Source organism: Sciurus vulgaris (assembly GCF_902686455.1).
Source record: "Sciurus vulgaris genome assembly, chromosome: 18".
Classification (NCBI taxonomy): Eukaryota; Metazoa; Chordata; class Mammalia; order Rodentia; family Sciuridae; genus Sciurus; species Sciurus vulgaris.
In genome coordinates, this window is record NC_136479.1 from 12,244,118 (window position 1) to 12,260,413 (window position 16,296).

The 16,296-nt window shown below is 53.4% G+C and overlaps 2 protein-coding genes across 6 annotated transcripts in view; one reads left to right on the plus strand and one right to left on the minus strand.

Moving 5' to 3' along the window:
• The window catches only part of ABCC6 (ATP binding cassette subfamily C member 6), a 44,702-nt gene extending 38,291 nt beyond the window's left edge, over positions 1-6,411 (minus strand). For 3 of the 4 annotated variants that reach the window (XM_079121431.1, XM_079121432.1, XM_079121430.1), the window contains exons 1-5: positions 6,307-6,411; positions 4,928-5,110; positions 3,536-3,661; positions 3,270-3,398; positions 292-417 (exon numbers count right to left, since the gene is read on the minus strand). In XM_079121431.1, coding sequence (XP_078977557.1) covers positions 292-417; positions 3,270-3,398; positions 3,536-3,661; positions 4,928-5,110; positions 6,307-6,342 — 600 coding nt within the window. In that variant the 5' untranslated portion in view covers positions 6,343-6,411. The remainder of the gene's footprint in view (positions 1-291; positions 418-3,269; positions 3,399-3,535; positions 3,662-4,927; positions 5,111-6,306) is intronic. The other variant, XM_079121433.1, reaches the window with a different exon arrangement.
• Positions 6,412-9,817: 3,406 nt separating this feature from the next.
• The window catches only part of LOC306649555 (BOS complex subunit NOMO1), a 46,250-nt gene continuing 39,771 nt past the window's right edge, over positions 9,818-16,296 (plus strand). The window contains exons 1-3 of one of the 2 annotated variants that reach the window (XM_079120563.1): positions 9,818-10,061; positions 13,129-13,218; positions 15,298-15,343. In XM_079120563.1, coding sequence (XP_078976689.1) covers positions 9,891-10,061; positions 13,129-13,218; positions 15,298-15,343 — 307 coding nt within the window. In that variant the 5' untranslated portion in view covers positions 9,818-9,890. The remainder of the gene's footprint in view (positions 10,062-13,128; positions 13,219-15,297; positions 15,344-16,296) is intronic. The other variant, XM_079120562.1, reaches the window with a different exon arrangement.

Consider the following 16,296-nt stretch of genomic DNA (forward strand, 5'->3'; position numbering starts at 1 on the left):
CCCACCACCAGTTTCTGCAAATGACGTTTTGTCAACGCACTGCCGTGCCCACCTGGTGACATGTTTCTCTAGGCCGCCTGCCTCAGGAAGCCTAAAATATTTCCGTCTTGCCGTCTACAGAAAGAGCTGGCCAGACACCTCCATGAGGAGGAGAGCTGTGTCCCCAGCTGCCCGAGCGGATGAAAAGACCAAAGCCCAGAGCCCCAGGTCGACCCCCTCGGACCCGGCGAGGCTGGACCTGAAGCGGTGCAGGGACAGAGGAGGCCCTGCGATGGGGACCTGGAGACTCACCGACTGCTGGGCGTCCTTAGGGAAGAAGGGGGGCCAATCCACCAGGCAGGACAGCACGAACTCCGCCACCACCAGGGACAAACACAAGTAGGTGGACAGGTGGCGGAGCGGGTCACTCCGGAAGCCCTGCAGGAGAGAGAGCAGAGGTCCCACTGGGCCTGGGACAGAGGACAGTACCTGAGATCCCTAGGGCTGGAGGCGGAGGAGGGCTCCCGAGAGGGTGCCACGCCAGGAACAGAGACCGGCCAGGGGACAGGGCCAGGAGCAGTGCCCGGCCAGCGGACCAGGCCAGCGTGTTTGCAAGCCAGAGCCCCCAGCTCTCCCGGGCATCCCGATTTGCAAAACCTGACACGCGCACATTCTGTCTAAACAGATGTCGGGCCGGGCCGGGCCTGGGGTTTGCCCCTAGCTGGGGACGACTGGACGCAGAGCTGGGACAATGAGAAGAAGGGACGCTGGAACCTTCCTTGTGCCCCAGCAGGGCCTTTCTCTATTCCAGCTCCCCCGCCACACCCCGCCTCCCCAGCCGCTCCCTCTGGGCCTGAGTTCCCTGGTCCACACAGAGGGCCACGGGTTTTACTGAGCATGTACTCTGTCCTGGGCACACAGGTCGGCCCACCTGACCCCAGCTGGGGTGGACTTCCTCCATTTCACTCCTGGTGAGACCAAGGCCCAGCGCATAGCAGCAAGGGCACACGGCACACGGACGGCACCGAATCATGAGCTTTTCTGCTGTGCTACTGCAGGGGTGGACAAGAGACCAGTAAGTCCAGTCCAGTCCCCTGGCTACTGTGACGGGGGTGGGGACACACAGGGCTCAGGCTGGGACAGTGAGCGCTGGAAGCTCTGGAGAGGTAGCCAGGCTTCCGTGGGCAGAAGAGAAGCCTGTGGCTGATGGGGCTCTTCCCACCTCGCTGGAGAACAAAGCTCACAGGGCAGAGCCCGGAGAGGCAGGAGACCCAGATCAGTCACGCCCAGGAGACCCCTGAGACGCCTTGGTAAGTTCCCTCTGACTTTTCCTTTCTCTTAAGCTAGTGTGAGTTGAACCCTTGTTAGGTAACAGCCCTAATTTCAAATCAGAATCCCTCTACTCTCCCGTGATTTTTGTTCTTGCTTTTACTTATTTTTTTGCAGATCATAGACAACGTGATCCCCTGATTTGACGTGGCCTACCTTCCCATTGCCGAGAGGGGGCGGTCTGGGGATTGAACTCAGGGGCACTTGACTGAGCCACATCCCCAGTACTATTTTGTATTTGATTTAGAGACAGGGTCTCACTGAGTGAGTTGCTTAGGGCCTCACTTTTGCTGAGGCTGGCTTTGAACTTGCGATCCTCCTGCCTCAGCCTCCTGAACCGCTGGGATTACATGCATGTGTCCCCGCACCTGGCTCCATACTGCCACTTTTGCCACTGCTGCTATTACAAAGTTTGTTCTGAGTCCAGGTGAGATTTAGAACTGGCCTCAGCACTGCTGACCATGTGACTGGCGAAGGTCATTTCCTCCTCCGAGCCTCAGTTTCCTCGTCTTTGAAGTGGGCTTGCTGGACTCCAGACAGAGCACTAGGATGACCTGAGTGCTCCCTGCACCTGCGGGTGGCTGGAGCTCCCGCGGCCAGAGGCATCACTGTTTCTGCTCTGAGTTCCCGAGGCCGACGGTGGCCGCCCCCCATGACGTGGGTGCCGCTGGCGGGACTTCCTCACTAGGTAAAAACGCGCTCTTTAAAAATCTGTCCTGGGTCAGGAAGACGTCCCTCCACTTTCTCCTCCTAGGAGCAGGACAGAGCGACCACATGGCTCAAGAAGTGATGGCTGGCCACCTGCTGCAGCCTGGTCATCGGCTCCCAGGCCACAGCCTCCGCCACAGCCTTGGCAGACGCTCTGCAGAGGCAGGCGGTTCTCTTTGGGTGGGTGAGTTTGCCCCTCCGGGGACACTGGCTGGGTCTGGAGGTCACCACACTGGAGGGGGGTTGCTGCTGCTAGTGGGAAGGGCCGGGGGTGGTGACCCACATCCTGGGACACACGGGGCCATCCCCCGCCTGCCCCCTGCCAACAGAGAAGGTCCAGGCCAGGTGGGCAGAGCCCGGCGGTGCACCTAGGCTGCACCTCCCTCTCTCTGCAGAGGAGACGATCCATCCGGAACCCCTGCTTCCCAGATGGGCAGCTGAGAGGGTGTGCGGAAAGTGGGTACAGAGGCATGGGACACGGGAGGGTGAGCGCGTTGGGACGGGCGCACGCGCGTGCACGCAGGAGAGTGTGCGTGTGTCTGTGCCCAGCCTGACGCGTGCGTGCTCTTCCGTGCTGGTGTGGGGCCGGCGTGTGTCCAGCGGCAGGAGAGTGTGTGACGTGCGCGTGTAAGACAAGGGGATCCGTGTCACTAAAACCAGCACTAGCGACGACGTGAGGACCCTCGGGAAGTGAAAGGAGCCAGGCGCAGGCAGTCAAGGTCGGCGGCCTCGCTCACGGGTAGAAGCAGGGACCAGGGTCCTACAGACAGTCCACCGTGGTGGCCAGAGGCCGGGCGGGGGGCGGGAGGAGGTGGGGGACGTGGCTCAGCAGGTACAAAGGGACCAGAAGAATGCGTTCCAGCCTTCCGTTCCCCGGCCATGGTTATAATTAGCAATATCGAATATTTCAAAAGAGCCGGAAGAGAGGAATCTGAAAACACTACTCACAGAGAAAGGTGGACGGTGAGTGGTGCGCATGCCAGACGCCCCGACGTGATCACCACGCAACGTGTCTGTCGTCAGGATGTCACATTGCGCCCCGTGGGATGCACAAGTAGTACGTGTCAGTTAACAGCAAGGTCAAGACTGGAGGGCATGGTGGTGTTTCTGAGTGTGTTTGTGCGTCTCTGGTGTTTAAATGATGGGGTGCGTGTGTCTCTGTGTTGGGGTTGAGTCATGTGTGGGAAGGACGGGGGAAGGACAAGACCAAGGCGGCCACACTGCTTTCCCCAGTGGCCCAGGCGCCCACTTACCCCGCTCAGAGCCTGCTGGGTGGTGCTGGCAGCTGGCAAGAGGCAGCAGAGCAGCCAGTACCCAAACAGCAGCCCGGAAGCCCGGACTCCCTTCTTCCTCTCGACGTGAATCAGGAACACGGCGAAGCTCTGGACGACAAAGTCCAGCTGGGCCCCTCGTGGGGGTGGGGGTGGGGGCAGGGTGGGAAGGGAGGCACCTCTGTTCCCCACACTCCCCACCGGGAGCAGCCAGGAGCCAGCCAGGCTGCCCCAGAGGAGGCCATTACCATGGTGGTGAGCCACACCGTCGGGTGAATAAGGAATTCTGGGGCCTGGGGTGTTCCCTGTTGGATTTTCCAAAGAGGGACAGCCACGTTGAAGGCACACAGGAGGATGAGGGCGAACCCAAGCACCTGGGGAAACAGGTTTAAGTAAGGCTGGGGTAAAATAAAGGTGGGGGCAGACCCCACCTCCAAGTGGACGGTGGTTCTGGAACATCCCCGATAGGACCCAGTAATAAGCCAAGGTCAGACGTTATCAATGTGTCAACGAGAAGAATACACGGGGTGGGGGGACACCCTGCAGACTAGCCCCCCGAGTAAGTAACACACATCAGGGCTTGAGTCACGCCACGCCCCCGCCAGGCCCCTGCAGGGTTTGGGGGATCCTGTCGCAGCCCAGTAGGGTCTGCCGTCTGTTTATGGGAGGCCTGTGAGCGAAGAATTTTTTTTTTTTTTTTGTGGTGCTGGGGATTTGAACCCAGGGCCTTGTGCTTATGAGGCAAGCACTCTACCAACTGAGCTGTATCCCCAGCCCAGAATTTTGTTTTTTAATGTACATTTTTCAATCATTGAAAAAAATGCAAACGCAGCCTAATACATCATGGCATGAAAATGAGATGAAGTTCACATTTCAGTGACTACAAATAAAGTTTTATCGAAACGCCCTCTTGCCTATTTCCTCTCTGCCCTCTGAGGGTGTTTTGCGCTGCCCGGGCACAGCTGAGTTTGGGCGTGCGATGTCACCGCCCGGCCCACAAAGCGTCACCTAGCTACCACTGGGCGTTTAGATGGTGGGCAGTTCAGCCAGAATGAATGATATGGGGCTGAACGAACTTGAAGAACATTCTCGTGGTAGTTTGGAGGTCAAGGAGGTGAATGAACGCAAAGGCGCACACTGGGAATACCAGCAGCCATCTAACACACTAAAACAGAACAATTTTAAAAAATGTTCAGTAGTACCCTCAGTGGACAGGCAAAAAGAGAATTGTAACTGGACTGGGTGAAGCTCAGCGAGGGAGCTGAGTCCCTGGGTTCCGTCCCCAGCACCAAAAAAATCAGATCAAATCAAATCAACTGTTCAAGTTTTAAAAAGGCAAAATCATCTTGTGCACCAAAGTACTCACCAGGCACCAGGAAGCACCAGGTTAAGATACCCGTGCCCTAGGGGGACATGCGTGTCTGTTTTACCATTACGAAGTCTCTTCGGGGAACTTTGGTCCCGCGAGTCTACCTCGGTTGCCTTTCTAGTATTGATCTGTTTGCTCAGTGGGTTCCCTTCTCCGCACTACCCCACGTGCTCCCTGGAAGGCGTGTTCATCTTGGGGTCCCTGCCAGGTTCCCGCTCGCTTCCCAGCACCCCCCGCGCATCTGGTTTGGGCTCCCAGGGGTGCAGGCTACCATTTTCACTTTGAAGAGTGGGGACATCCGGAGGTAGCCCCTGCCATGGCGCTGGATGTGGAGGAGGTAGATGGGGCCCAGGACCCAGAGGTACAAGGCGGGCAGCCAGACCCCTGCGGATCTCAGGAAGCACAGGCTCAGGGGGCTGTAGACAGCAGGCTCCTGCTCTGTCTGGTTCCAGACCTGAAGGACAGCAGGAGGACCCTCAGAATGGACCACTCGGGGGTCCCAATCTCACCTGTCTACAGGAACAGCAAGTGCTGGGGCCTCCACCATTTAGCTCCCAGCACTCTTTGGGATACTCCCGAATTCTCAACTCTTCCGTCCTCACGCCGACCCTACGAGGTCGATTTGGCAGAGGAGGAAGCTCAGGCCCAGAGAGATTGAGTCACTTGGCTGAGGATACCCACTGGGAAGTTGCTGGTACTGGAATCTGAAGGCAGGGAATTGTGTCCTGGAATCCAGGACATCTGGGCTCCATAGTGAGGGGTAGGCACAGACTGCCACTCCTTATAAGAGCTCCAGGAGGTAGGTGCTACTGTCCCCATTTACTGTTCCCCATTTAGACTGAGGCACCGAGAGGAGAACTGTCTCCCTCAGACCCACACAAACAGGAAGCAGCAGAGCTGGCTCCCAGGCAGGGGTGCCTGCCCCGAAGCTTGCTCTGTTGGAGGTCTTTATCTGTGACTTTTATCTCCATCTTCCTGCTGGCCTTCTCTAACTGGAGAAGTTTGAAGTAGGAAGTTGGAGGACAGGGCCACCTCAGGGTTGCACTCACCGCCCTTACATCTCTCTCCTCCAGCTGCCCTGAACTCAACCTCTCTGACCCTCCGTTTCCTTCTCCGTAAAAGCGGGGTCATGGAATCTCCTAAGGACTGAGTTCGGCGGGTTAGTAGCATTAAGCTCGGATTGCAGCGCTGGCTCAGTTACGTCGCCTCTCCTTGCTGCCTGTCTACCAAGCCCAGATGCCTGGAGCTGACCACCAGAGGCACCTCCCAGGAACACTCGGGAGAGAGCTGAGGGCCAGATGGCAGAGGAAGCCAGGGAGGCAGGGGGTCCAGCAGACCGGAAGGGGCTCTCCGCGGTGGCAAGGGCTTGGGGAGGGTCCCCTAACTTCATGCAAGGAAAGCTCGCAGCCCCAGTCGCTGGGAGGTCGGAGGCCCCCTAATGGTACTGGGCTCTCCCAGACGGCTCGCTGAAAGGGGTCGCGATCCGAGGACGCCTGGATTGTAACTGGAGAGCAGGTCTCTTCGCTTCCTGGGGTCAAGAATTTGGCGGGGGAGGGGGGGTGTTGATATTTCCCTTCCTAGTGTCGCAGCCCAGAGACCTGCGGCCAAATCCAGCCGCGGAGAGGAGAGCGGGGCCGGGCGCGCACTCACCCCCGGGCCTGCGCACGGCTCGCCAGGTGCAGCCATCGGGCGTCCTCTGTGCGTTCGTCGATCCGAGCGTGGGTCTGCCTGTCCGTTCGTCCCTGGGCAGGTCCCTCCGCTGCGCTCGGCAAGCCCGGGGCGGGGCCGCGCGGGATCAGAGGCCGGGGCAAGGTCCAGCCCCGCCGCCAGGGAAAGGAGGCCAGGTGGTGGGGACGCGCAGGGAGGCACAGGGATCCCATTGGGAAGGGGGTCCCGGGATCCCCGAAAGCGCAGTGACACCCCCAGGCTCGTACCCCGCCCCCTGCGACAAGTATTATCCCAACACTCTGGAACCAGGAATTTCAGGAGTTTATTCTGATGAAAGAACCAACAGACGTTGTCGCAGGAGTCTTGGCAGCGGCCAGGGTCCAACAGCCAATAACCCGGATGGAAGTGGTCTAGACGCAGGGCCCCAGGGAGAGTTGAAGGTTCTTAAACTTTTTACAGCCAGCAGGGAGGCTGAGGCAGGAGGCTTGCAAGTTCCAGGCCAGCCGCAGCACAGTACAGGCACAGAGAATGTGCTAAAGAAGCCAGCGAATATATTGGTTTGGTATTATCGTTTGGTGCATGGGCTAATAACCAAGGGTTTATTCATTTTATTTTATTTCTTGCAGTTCTGGGTTTTGAACCTGGGTTGCTCTGCCCCTGAACTACATCTCCAGTCCTTTTTTATTCTGTATTTTGAGGCAGGGTCTGGTTAAGTTGCCCAGGCTAGCTTGGAATGTGTGATCCTCCTGCCTCAGACTCCCTGTGGCTGGCATTACAGGTGTGTGCCACCGTGCCAGGCAGTAATCAATAGCGCAAAACGCCACTGCAGAGACGTGTTAATGTGGAATGCTGGTTGTTAACCACCGTGACAAGAGATGGTAGGCTAGAAGGGTATGATGGTCTTAGAGAAGAGAAAAGAAAAGGAAAGGACGGGCTGGGGGGATGGGAGAGAGAGGCCTAAATTGGGGAAAGAGGAAGTCTTTTCTTCCTGTCCCGAGTCTTACAGCAGGACTAGTGGCCTTGTGTCAGAGTCCACCGCCACTGGTCTTTGGAAACGACTCTGTGGCTCTGTAGTATGTGCACAGAGGGACGCAGGTACACTAAGGCAGTGTGCCACTTCCTTCGCCATTGTTTTTCCTGCGATGAGCCCAAACTCCTTCCAGGATTGGAAGGAGGAACTCAGCTCTCGGAGACGCACACCCAGATCTGCGTTTGGGTGAAGAATTAAAACCTCTGTGCCCTCCTGTTGCCGGCTGTTTCTGGAGGTCTCAGCCACATCTCCTCCAGCCTCACCTTCTGCTGGGCCTCCAGAGCAGGGCTTCCCATAGCCTCATTTCCTGTTTATCTGAGTCTCCCGACTCCAGTCTGGAGTCCAGGCAGTGCCCGTTCAGCTGCCGCCTGTTCACGTCCTCTGGAAGAGAAGGTCATGAGGAGCCCAGGGTTGGTTCTGGAGCTGAAGTGGCAGGTCTGCTGTTTGCTCTCAATTCCTGTCTGTTTATTTGAGCTGCTTTGGATGGAGGTTGAAGGAACTTATATGGGGAAGCTAAAGCCCCCTTTCCCTGCCGGCTGCTGACCCTGAAGCCAGAATTGGGAACAGGTAGTTAGTGTAGAAATAGGGGATCGGGTCAAATCGAGGAAATGGAGGCCATAAAATCATCTGCCTCTGGAAGTTGGAGACTGCCCCTGGAAGAATGGAATGTCAAGGATCTCCGGAGCCCATTGATTACCAAATTTACCTGCCTTTATCAAGGACTGCAAGCCAGGAGCTGCTAATTAATGCCCCCTGGGCCCTTGCCTGCCTGAATCACCTTGGTCCTCCCCCTGCCCATGGCTTCTCACTTAATGCAAAACCAGGCCTAGTCAGGTAGGCAGGAAGGAGAGATAAGTGGGAGAGAACTGGAGAACAAAAGAGAATTTAACCTATAAAAGATGTAGGGTGCACTCACTTCTTGGGACTTTAGAACATCAGCCATGGCCCCCTTCTCCCTGCCGGGAGAAGTCTGTATTATTACCTTTAAATAAAACCTGCTTAATATGCTCGCCTCGGCGTGCTTCTCTAGTGTTCAATCTTCAACATTAGAAGGAGCAGAACTCGTCACTGGTAAACGGCGGTATCAACCCCACCCCACTGGCTTAGCCACGACCCTACTTCCTTGTATGTTTGAAGATGAGTTTGAAGGCCTGGTGAGGAAGTCAGACGAACTCGCAGGAAATCAGCTGGAAAGGACGTGGGGATCCCAATGCCCATTCTTCAGCTCTCCGAACCGCCGGTGGACACATGCAGAATGTTCTAGAAAAGTTCTTTCTCCTTGGCTCCCCATTCTGGAAGAAGAGGAGTTTCCATAGGTCCACACTTCCCGAAGGGTGATTTTCAAACCCCTGGTGATCTGCTAAGACAAACCAGGGCTTCATGGTAGGGAGAGTAAACACATCTGCTGCAGAGTGGTTAGAACAAACCCCACTAAAGAACTCAATTACTTAAATGGGTCCTAAGACTGAATAGTTGAGATCTCACTGTGTTTTTAGTGCAAACGCAGCAGGAGAGTCTGAAATCAGCGCCCACGGTGGTGCCTGCTGGTGGTGCCTGCTGTCAGGCCCTCATCGCCTACGGCCACTGGAAGCTTCCGACCACCACTCTGTCTGATCTCATGGTGATCCTTAGCCATCTATTGCTCCAGTTTTAGCTGCAACGGTGATAAAAGCAGTGGGAAATCTCTTATTTTATCATTCAGAAACAAAATATAAAGACTTTCAAAATAAAGCACTTTTTTTAAAAAAAAGGAGCAAAATGGAAATACTTCAAATTGTAGGTTAAAAAACAGTTTTTGTCTATTTTGATGGATCACTTATAATTAAAATAATTAAATTCTTTCTATATATGATATATATTCGGTCTTTTGAAAAAATACAACATGCTGATATTTGAACTATTTTCAGACAAAATGCTTTTCATCTAGAATATGAATCCAAAAGTAAACCACGTGTGTACCCCAGGCTTATGAGAGGAAAAAACCCTCTTGAAATCTGTTTCTATGCAGAAAATAGAACAGGGAGTAAAATAAATTTTAAATGCCTTCTTTAATATTATGCTGAACTTGAACTTGTTTTGGTTTAAAATTTTCTGGTCGTTTATCACTGAAAATGCACCAACGTGCTGATTTCTAAAGGACTTATTGAGGGTACATGACACTTGTGAACTATATGAGTTAATGAGATTTGGGAAAGCTGTTGGATACCTCCATAGACGAAAGTCGTCTTTTTCCAGCTGTGATATTGAACCGTCTTTTTCCAGCTGTGATATTGAACCTTAGGTAGAACTCGGCTCCTGAACCTTGCCAGAGCGTGCGCGGAGTCCTCCAGGCCCCCAGGGGGCAGAGGCGGTCGTATTTCCTTGCCGAGCATGCGCCGTTGGTCTCTTTTTTCTGTGGGCGTGTTCGCGCAGTGCGCCTGCGCGGCGGTGGGGCGGGGCCAGTTCTGTCACCGGCCGAAGAGGAAGGAGCCCGCAGCGTGCGGAGTGAGGGGCGGGACGGGGCGGCCTGCGGAGGGTCGGCGAGGGAGGCCGGGCCATGCGGGCGGGCCGGGGCGCGGGGCCGCCGGGGCCCGTGGGGGTCGGCGCCGCCGTGCTGCTGCAGCTGCTGCTGTGCGGCGTGGGGCCGGCGCGCGGCTCCGAGGACATCGTGGTGGGCTGCGGGGGCTTCGTCAAGTCGGACGTGGAGATCAACTACTCGCTCATCGAGGTGAGCGCCCACCCCGCGCGCGCCCGGCCTCGCGCTGTGACCCCGGGCCGGTCGCCCAGCCTCTCTGGGCCGCGACGGCCTGGCGCCCGGCGCCGCGAGGCATCCGCCAGCCCACGTACGCGCGCAGCCTGCGCGGCTCTGCAGGGCTGCGCGGCCCACTGGAGCCCCGAATCCAGGCCGCAGCCCCTGGGGCCCTGACCCCGTTTCTCCAAAACCTGGACTGTTTCCAGACCGTGCAGACTACGATTCTTATCTCCCCGGCGCCACAACCCGAGTCCCCACCCCCTCCCAGGTCCGGGCCTTGCTCCCCAGCTGCTTTTTAAAGAACACCCCATAACCCGTACCCCGTAGATCGTACTGGAAGCTCTGCGGGTGGGCAGCTCTAGTTTTATCCCCGCCCCCAACTCCTTTTCCTCTGCCTTTTCCTCTCCTTTTCTGTCTGACTGGTGTCCTGGGTGGCCCCTGGAGTGACACTAGAGATTTCTGTAGAAGTTTTCTTAAAACAGGAATTTAGTCGTAAGGCCCTATTAAGTGATTATCATCCCAGTGGAATTGTGGCCCAGAAAGCTTCTGAAAAAGAGGAAGGGGGCGGGAGGGATGGTGGTAGGCTTCCAGGACACCTGTCAAGGTGGATGGGAAAGAGCCAGAGGGAGGGCTGGACCAAGAGGGGACTGGTAATGGGACCGGAGTCTGGAGGGAAAATGGAAGAGGCATAGATCAGATCTTTCCCCTTTCTTCAAATCACATCCCAGGCAGAGCTGAAGAGAAGGGACTGGGAATGGACCCACAGGCCGCCTGAAGGCACCTTTGAGCCGCCCCAGTGAGGGCAGAGAAGGGTGCCCCCGCAGTGTTGTGCAAAACAGGCTGCTGAGGATTGGGGGAGGGGTGGGAAGTGGATCGCAACACTTTTGACCTGGTTTTACTCCAAAGCCCAGTTTTTTACCTGTAGGATGGTGTGGGGAGGGAAGCAGAGAGGCACCGTGATTCCCTAGAGGAGGATCTGTTGTCATCCCAGGGCCCCTCTGTCTGCTGTTCCTCTATCCTTTTAAAGGCTCCTAGGAGCTGCTGGGCACATGCTGGGTCCCCATGCCACCTCCTGGCTGGTACAGGGCATTTCAGAAACTGCCTGCAAAGCACCTAGAGTAAAACAGGACACTGTTGCAGGTAGTTTGTAGTTTCCTGGGGCTCTGAGGGGAAGGGAAAGACCAGTACTAATAGTTAATAGTGACCTCGAGCAGAGAGGTTTTGTGACCCCTTAGAAAGTGTGTCTCTGGAGCCCTAGGGCTGCCCGTCCCGAGGGTTGGCCATGTATTCTTTTGTCCTGGATGCTCATTCTTCCATAATTCCTGGTTATGAAATCAAACATTTCATATGTGTGATCTCAGTGTGGGTTTATGTTGCCATCCAACGTCCTGATCTGTACTTCATGAGAGAAGTCGGTACTTCACGGCCGCTACTCTGGTGATTTCCGTGTTCCAGAGGGTGAATATCCCTCTAGTTTATGGAGTCATTAGCCCTCCTCCCAGATCCTGGCTACCTTCACTTTCTCTAGCCTTCTTCCCTTCTGAGTGCTTTTGCATCCTGTTCATTCAGCCAACAACTACTTATTGAGCCTGCATATCCTGCAGCCATGTCCCCAGTGTCCCAGGTGGGGATATAGGGGTGCAGTGAGGGGATCAGACAAAAATCCTTGCTCTCAGGGCACTGACGTTTCTGTTCCTTAACAGCAGCCTGAGCTGTTAAGAAAGACCATGCTGGTCGCTGACACTTCAGCAGTTGGGAGATTTCACCTTGAAAATGGGATTCCTGATTTCTCTGGAAAGCCAGCTGGTCTTTGGGCTGCAGTGGTCTGCTTGGACTGCTCCGGGTCCAGTTTGAAGAATGCCCGTTGACATTGCCTCCCTGTCCCTCTTGGCTGGTGGATTTCCAAACCCTGCTTTGAAGTGTAGGCATCTGAATTTCCTTATGGCCTGAAATAAATTCATTTTTGTATTTATCAAGTACCTAGAGTAGACAGGACCCTGTTCAGGCTCTGGAGTGTAAGCCATGGGTACTGCCCATGGAGAACTTGGCCTGTGTTCCTTCACACTGGGCCTTCCCCACTGTGCAAGTTGAAAGTTTGTTGCTGTGTACGTCTTAGTTGGTTGACTCTCATCTTTGTATCTTGGTCGTGGAGAATTCACATTTTATAGGTGAGGCTCCTAGATGCCAACAGTCCAGCTGCTTCCTTTTACAGATGTAAAAACTGAGGGTCAGAGTGGTTCAGCTATTCAGGTGAGTGTAGGCAACTTTCCTAGAACTCAGTCTATGCCCTGCTGATTACACGTGTTCTTTTTCTTCAAGTATTAAGTAGTAATTCATCTGAGCCTGTGCTCCACGCCAGGTGCTTAGTATACACTGGTGTGAATCTGCTCAACCACTGTGAAAGAGAGCGCTTCTTTCTACCCCTGAAGAAACAGCCTTCGGAGGTTAAAGGACTAGCCCAGGGTCACCCGTATGTGGAAGATGCAGATCATGCTTGTGCCTCTTATTAGGTCACTAGTCTGTGCCTGCTAATGCTGAGGACACAAAAGTTTTAGAGTCCTTGAGGAGAGGACATACAGTAAATGTCTTTGATCTGTTTTTGTTCTGAGGATGAAAGAGAAAATTAAGTTTATAGGTCAATATCCCACTAGTTTATGGAGTCATTGGCCCTCATCCCAGACCTCTGGGAGGAAATGTAGTGGGGCTCAGGAATGTGTGTTTTGAACAGCAGGTTTGCTTCACTAACAGAGAATTTGATTTAGAACCAGAAACTTACATGAATAAAATAGAGACAGCCATTCATATAACTGAAAAGCATTGAGAAGCAAGACTTTGGGGGTGATTTTAGTTGGTTTCTACCCTGAGAACCGTCAGATCAGGTGATTTGGGGTGGCTTTGACTTATTTTCCTGTCTCTGATGCCTGATGTTAGTTGCTGGCATGTGGCAGGCCTGCAGTAAGTACCTGGCGACCGATACACTCAGGCACGACGTGGGGAAATCTCAAAGGCGATGTGACCTGCATTTGCTCTCCTTCCTTTCCAGATAAAGTTGTACACCAAGCATGGGACTTTGAAATACCAGACAGACTGCGCCCCTAACAATGGCTACTTCATGATCCCCTTGTATGATAAGGTGAGGAGGGGTGAGACCTGCCTCTTGTCTTTTATGATGGGAAGTAATTAGCGTGGCCCTCCAGTCTGTGCCAACCAGGAAAATGTCCTTTCCCACCCAAGCGATGCTCATTGACTTTGTAAATGATTCGTGGAATATGGCAATGCTAGCCAAATTCCAAGGGAGATAACTTATTCATTCTTTTATGTTCCTGTTTATTAGTGCATTGTAGTCACACATGGTGGCAGGGCTCATTCTGACGTATTCATAAGTGCCTGCGACATAGTTTGTCCAGTATGCTCCCTTTCCCTCCCTGCTTGCCTTCCCCTGACCCCCTTCCTCTGCTGGCCTTCCTTCTGTTTGTTTGTTTATTTATTTATTTTTGCGGTGCTGGGGATTGGACCCAGGGCCTGTGCCTGCGAGGCCAGCATTCTACCAACTGAGCTATATCCCAGCCCTGTTTGTTTATTTTTAGTTGGTGTGTTATAGTTACATATAAAATTGGAACACATTGTGAGGAATTTGTATGAGTCCTGAGCATAATTTGGTCAGCTTCATTCCCCAGAGAGAGATAACTTCTAAACTGGTTTGACTGCGGACGAGGTCCCCAGGCCTGCAGGTTCATTTGGTAATGACTGGAGACCTGGTCACAGCCGTGGAGGGGGCTGTGGTTGCTTAGGGAGCAGAGGCTGGGGCTGAAACCAACCCCACCGCAGAGCTGCCCAGGTCAGCCTGGACGCCGACAGGGCCAGCGTTGAGAAATGACTTAATAGAGCCCTTTATTTGTGAGCAGCTTAAAGTAATGTTCAAAAAATGGCAAGAGTAGCCTGCATTTTCATGGCTCTGTGAAAAAACTCAAGCTCTCTCGAGGTATTTGAAACAAATATGTACCTTTGCCCCTAACTCCACACCTCCCTGTGTAGTAACGACCTTTGGTAAAGTCTTGGTGCGCCTCCACAGTGCTCTCTGCTTAGTCAGAAGACATGTGCACATACGTGTGTGTGGATGTACGGACACGTGCATGTGAAGTGCATCTGTGCATATGTCTTACACAGCCTCGTCCTCCCCCACTGAGCTCATTATGCAGAAATATGCATTGACAGAACGTTGAAAAAACAGTCGACGTATATAGTTGTGTGTGTTTGTTTTGGTACCAAGGATTGAAGCCAGGGCTGCTCTACCACTGAACTACTTCCCCAGTTCTTATATTTTATTTTGAGACAGAGTCTCACTAAATTGCTGAGGCTGACCTTGAATTTGTGATCTTCCTGCCTCAGCCTCCTGAGTTGCTGGGATCACAGGTGTGTGTCCCTACACCCAGCCATATATACTTTTAATTTTGACTTTTTTAATACAAATGAAATTGAACAGTTGGAATTATTTTGCCATTTGATCTTTTCCCCCAGTGTAATGAAAGCTTTGTGTGGGGAAGTTTTTTTCCCTTGCATGCTTTACCACCAGCATGTATGTAGATCTGCTGCTGTCTTTTTAATGACTGTATCAAATGTCAACCAAACCCACACTGTAATTTATTTAACTACTCTCATTGATGGGCATGCAGACTTGTCCCAATTTAAAAATTATTATTAGCAGCACAGCAATCAGTAGTCTTGAATTTACATCTTTATGCACAATGTATGGATTGATTACTAGAGATGATTAACTGGGTCTTGAAATCTGTTTTTTTTTTTTTTAACTATTAATATCAATCTCAAGAAACCAGGGTTGCTTAGAAAAACCTAGTGTTAGTGATTTTGGTTCCTAAGGGTGCTTGCCAACCCTGCAACCCTAGGCATGCCAGGGGTGAATGGAAGACTTGGTTAATAGTACATTGAGTATCAAAAGACGCAGGAGATGTTATTTCTTATCTTTAGAATTAAAAAATGGGCTTCGGTACATCTTCTCGTTGCTAGATTGTGTTTGGCTTCAGTTTGCAGCATCTGGAGGGAACCCAAGAGTCACTGTCGTTCAGAAGAACACTGCTTGTGCCTAGGATTTCATTTCAGGCGGACAAGGTCTAGGTTAAATGATAGCATCCAGTTACATTAAACTAGGGTCATCGATTCTCATTCCTTTAAGTGCCTTTTTTTTTCCTTGTAGGGGGATTTCATTCTGAAGATTGAGCCTCCCCTAGGCTGGAGTTTTGGTAAGTTGGTCAGGGGTCCCCTTGTGTGCTGGACGTTAACGCAGGCTGCAGAGCGAGGCGCTGTTGAAACACAAGGGATTCGCTCTCTAGTGAAGGGAGTTTTTGTGTGTCTCCTTTCCCTGGCTTTCCCTGGTCCCTTGAGCTTGGGTTACCTTCCGTCTACCGTACGGCTGTCTGTCATCGTAAGAAACAGGCGTCTTTTCGTGTCTGTACCTCCTTTTGGAACCTGGGCCTTCACGGTTTCACCGAGTGGCATTGGAGCAGCACAGAGACCAAGAGCGAGGGCTTGGTTCTTATCCCGGTGCGGTTTCTCTTTAGCACTCTTAGGTTTTTTTTTTTTTTTTTTTTTTTTTTAATTAATTGAAATGTTTGACCTTTTAGGTTTGATGTTAAAGTCCAGGCTCCTGTCTCTGTCTCCGTCTCCTGCTGCCCTGGGGTGGAACCTGGGCCTGGCTGGTGCCGGGCCAGCGCTCTACCCCTGAGCGGCCCCCAGATGGGCCTCACAGCTGGGCAGGTGACTTCTTGCTGTGGCGTCACAGTGGGTGTGGCCCCTGCCTCAGGGGTCCTGGAGCACCACAGGCCTGTGTCAGCGTGCAGAAAGGCTGACGCCTGGCAGGCTCCAGGCCCTCCTGCCTCTCGGCACCTTGGAAAGCTGGGAGTGGCGCTGAGATGAGAAGGGAACTGCCGTTTGGGCCTTGGTGACATTTTTAGGGGAGACTTGTCACAGGTAGAGACAGGTGGGTGGCCCCAGTGCCCAGCTTGGGGAGAGGGTGGGGCCGCCGTCATGATGTCAGAGTCCCACCTGCAGAAAGGGTGTGGAAAAGTGAGTCCTGTGGAAGAAGCTCCTCTCTGCTCACGGCACCTGCCTGGTACGTTGCGGGAGGCCAGAGGGGAAGCCACCCCACCCCTGGAGGCAGAGGCTACAGACTCGTGGCCTGTGACAGTGTTGTTTT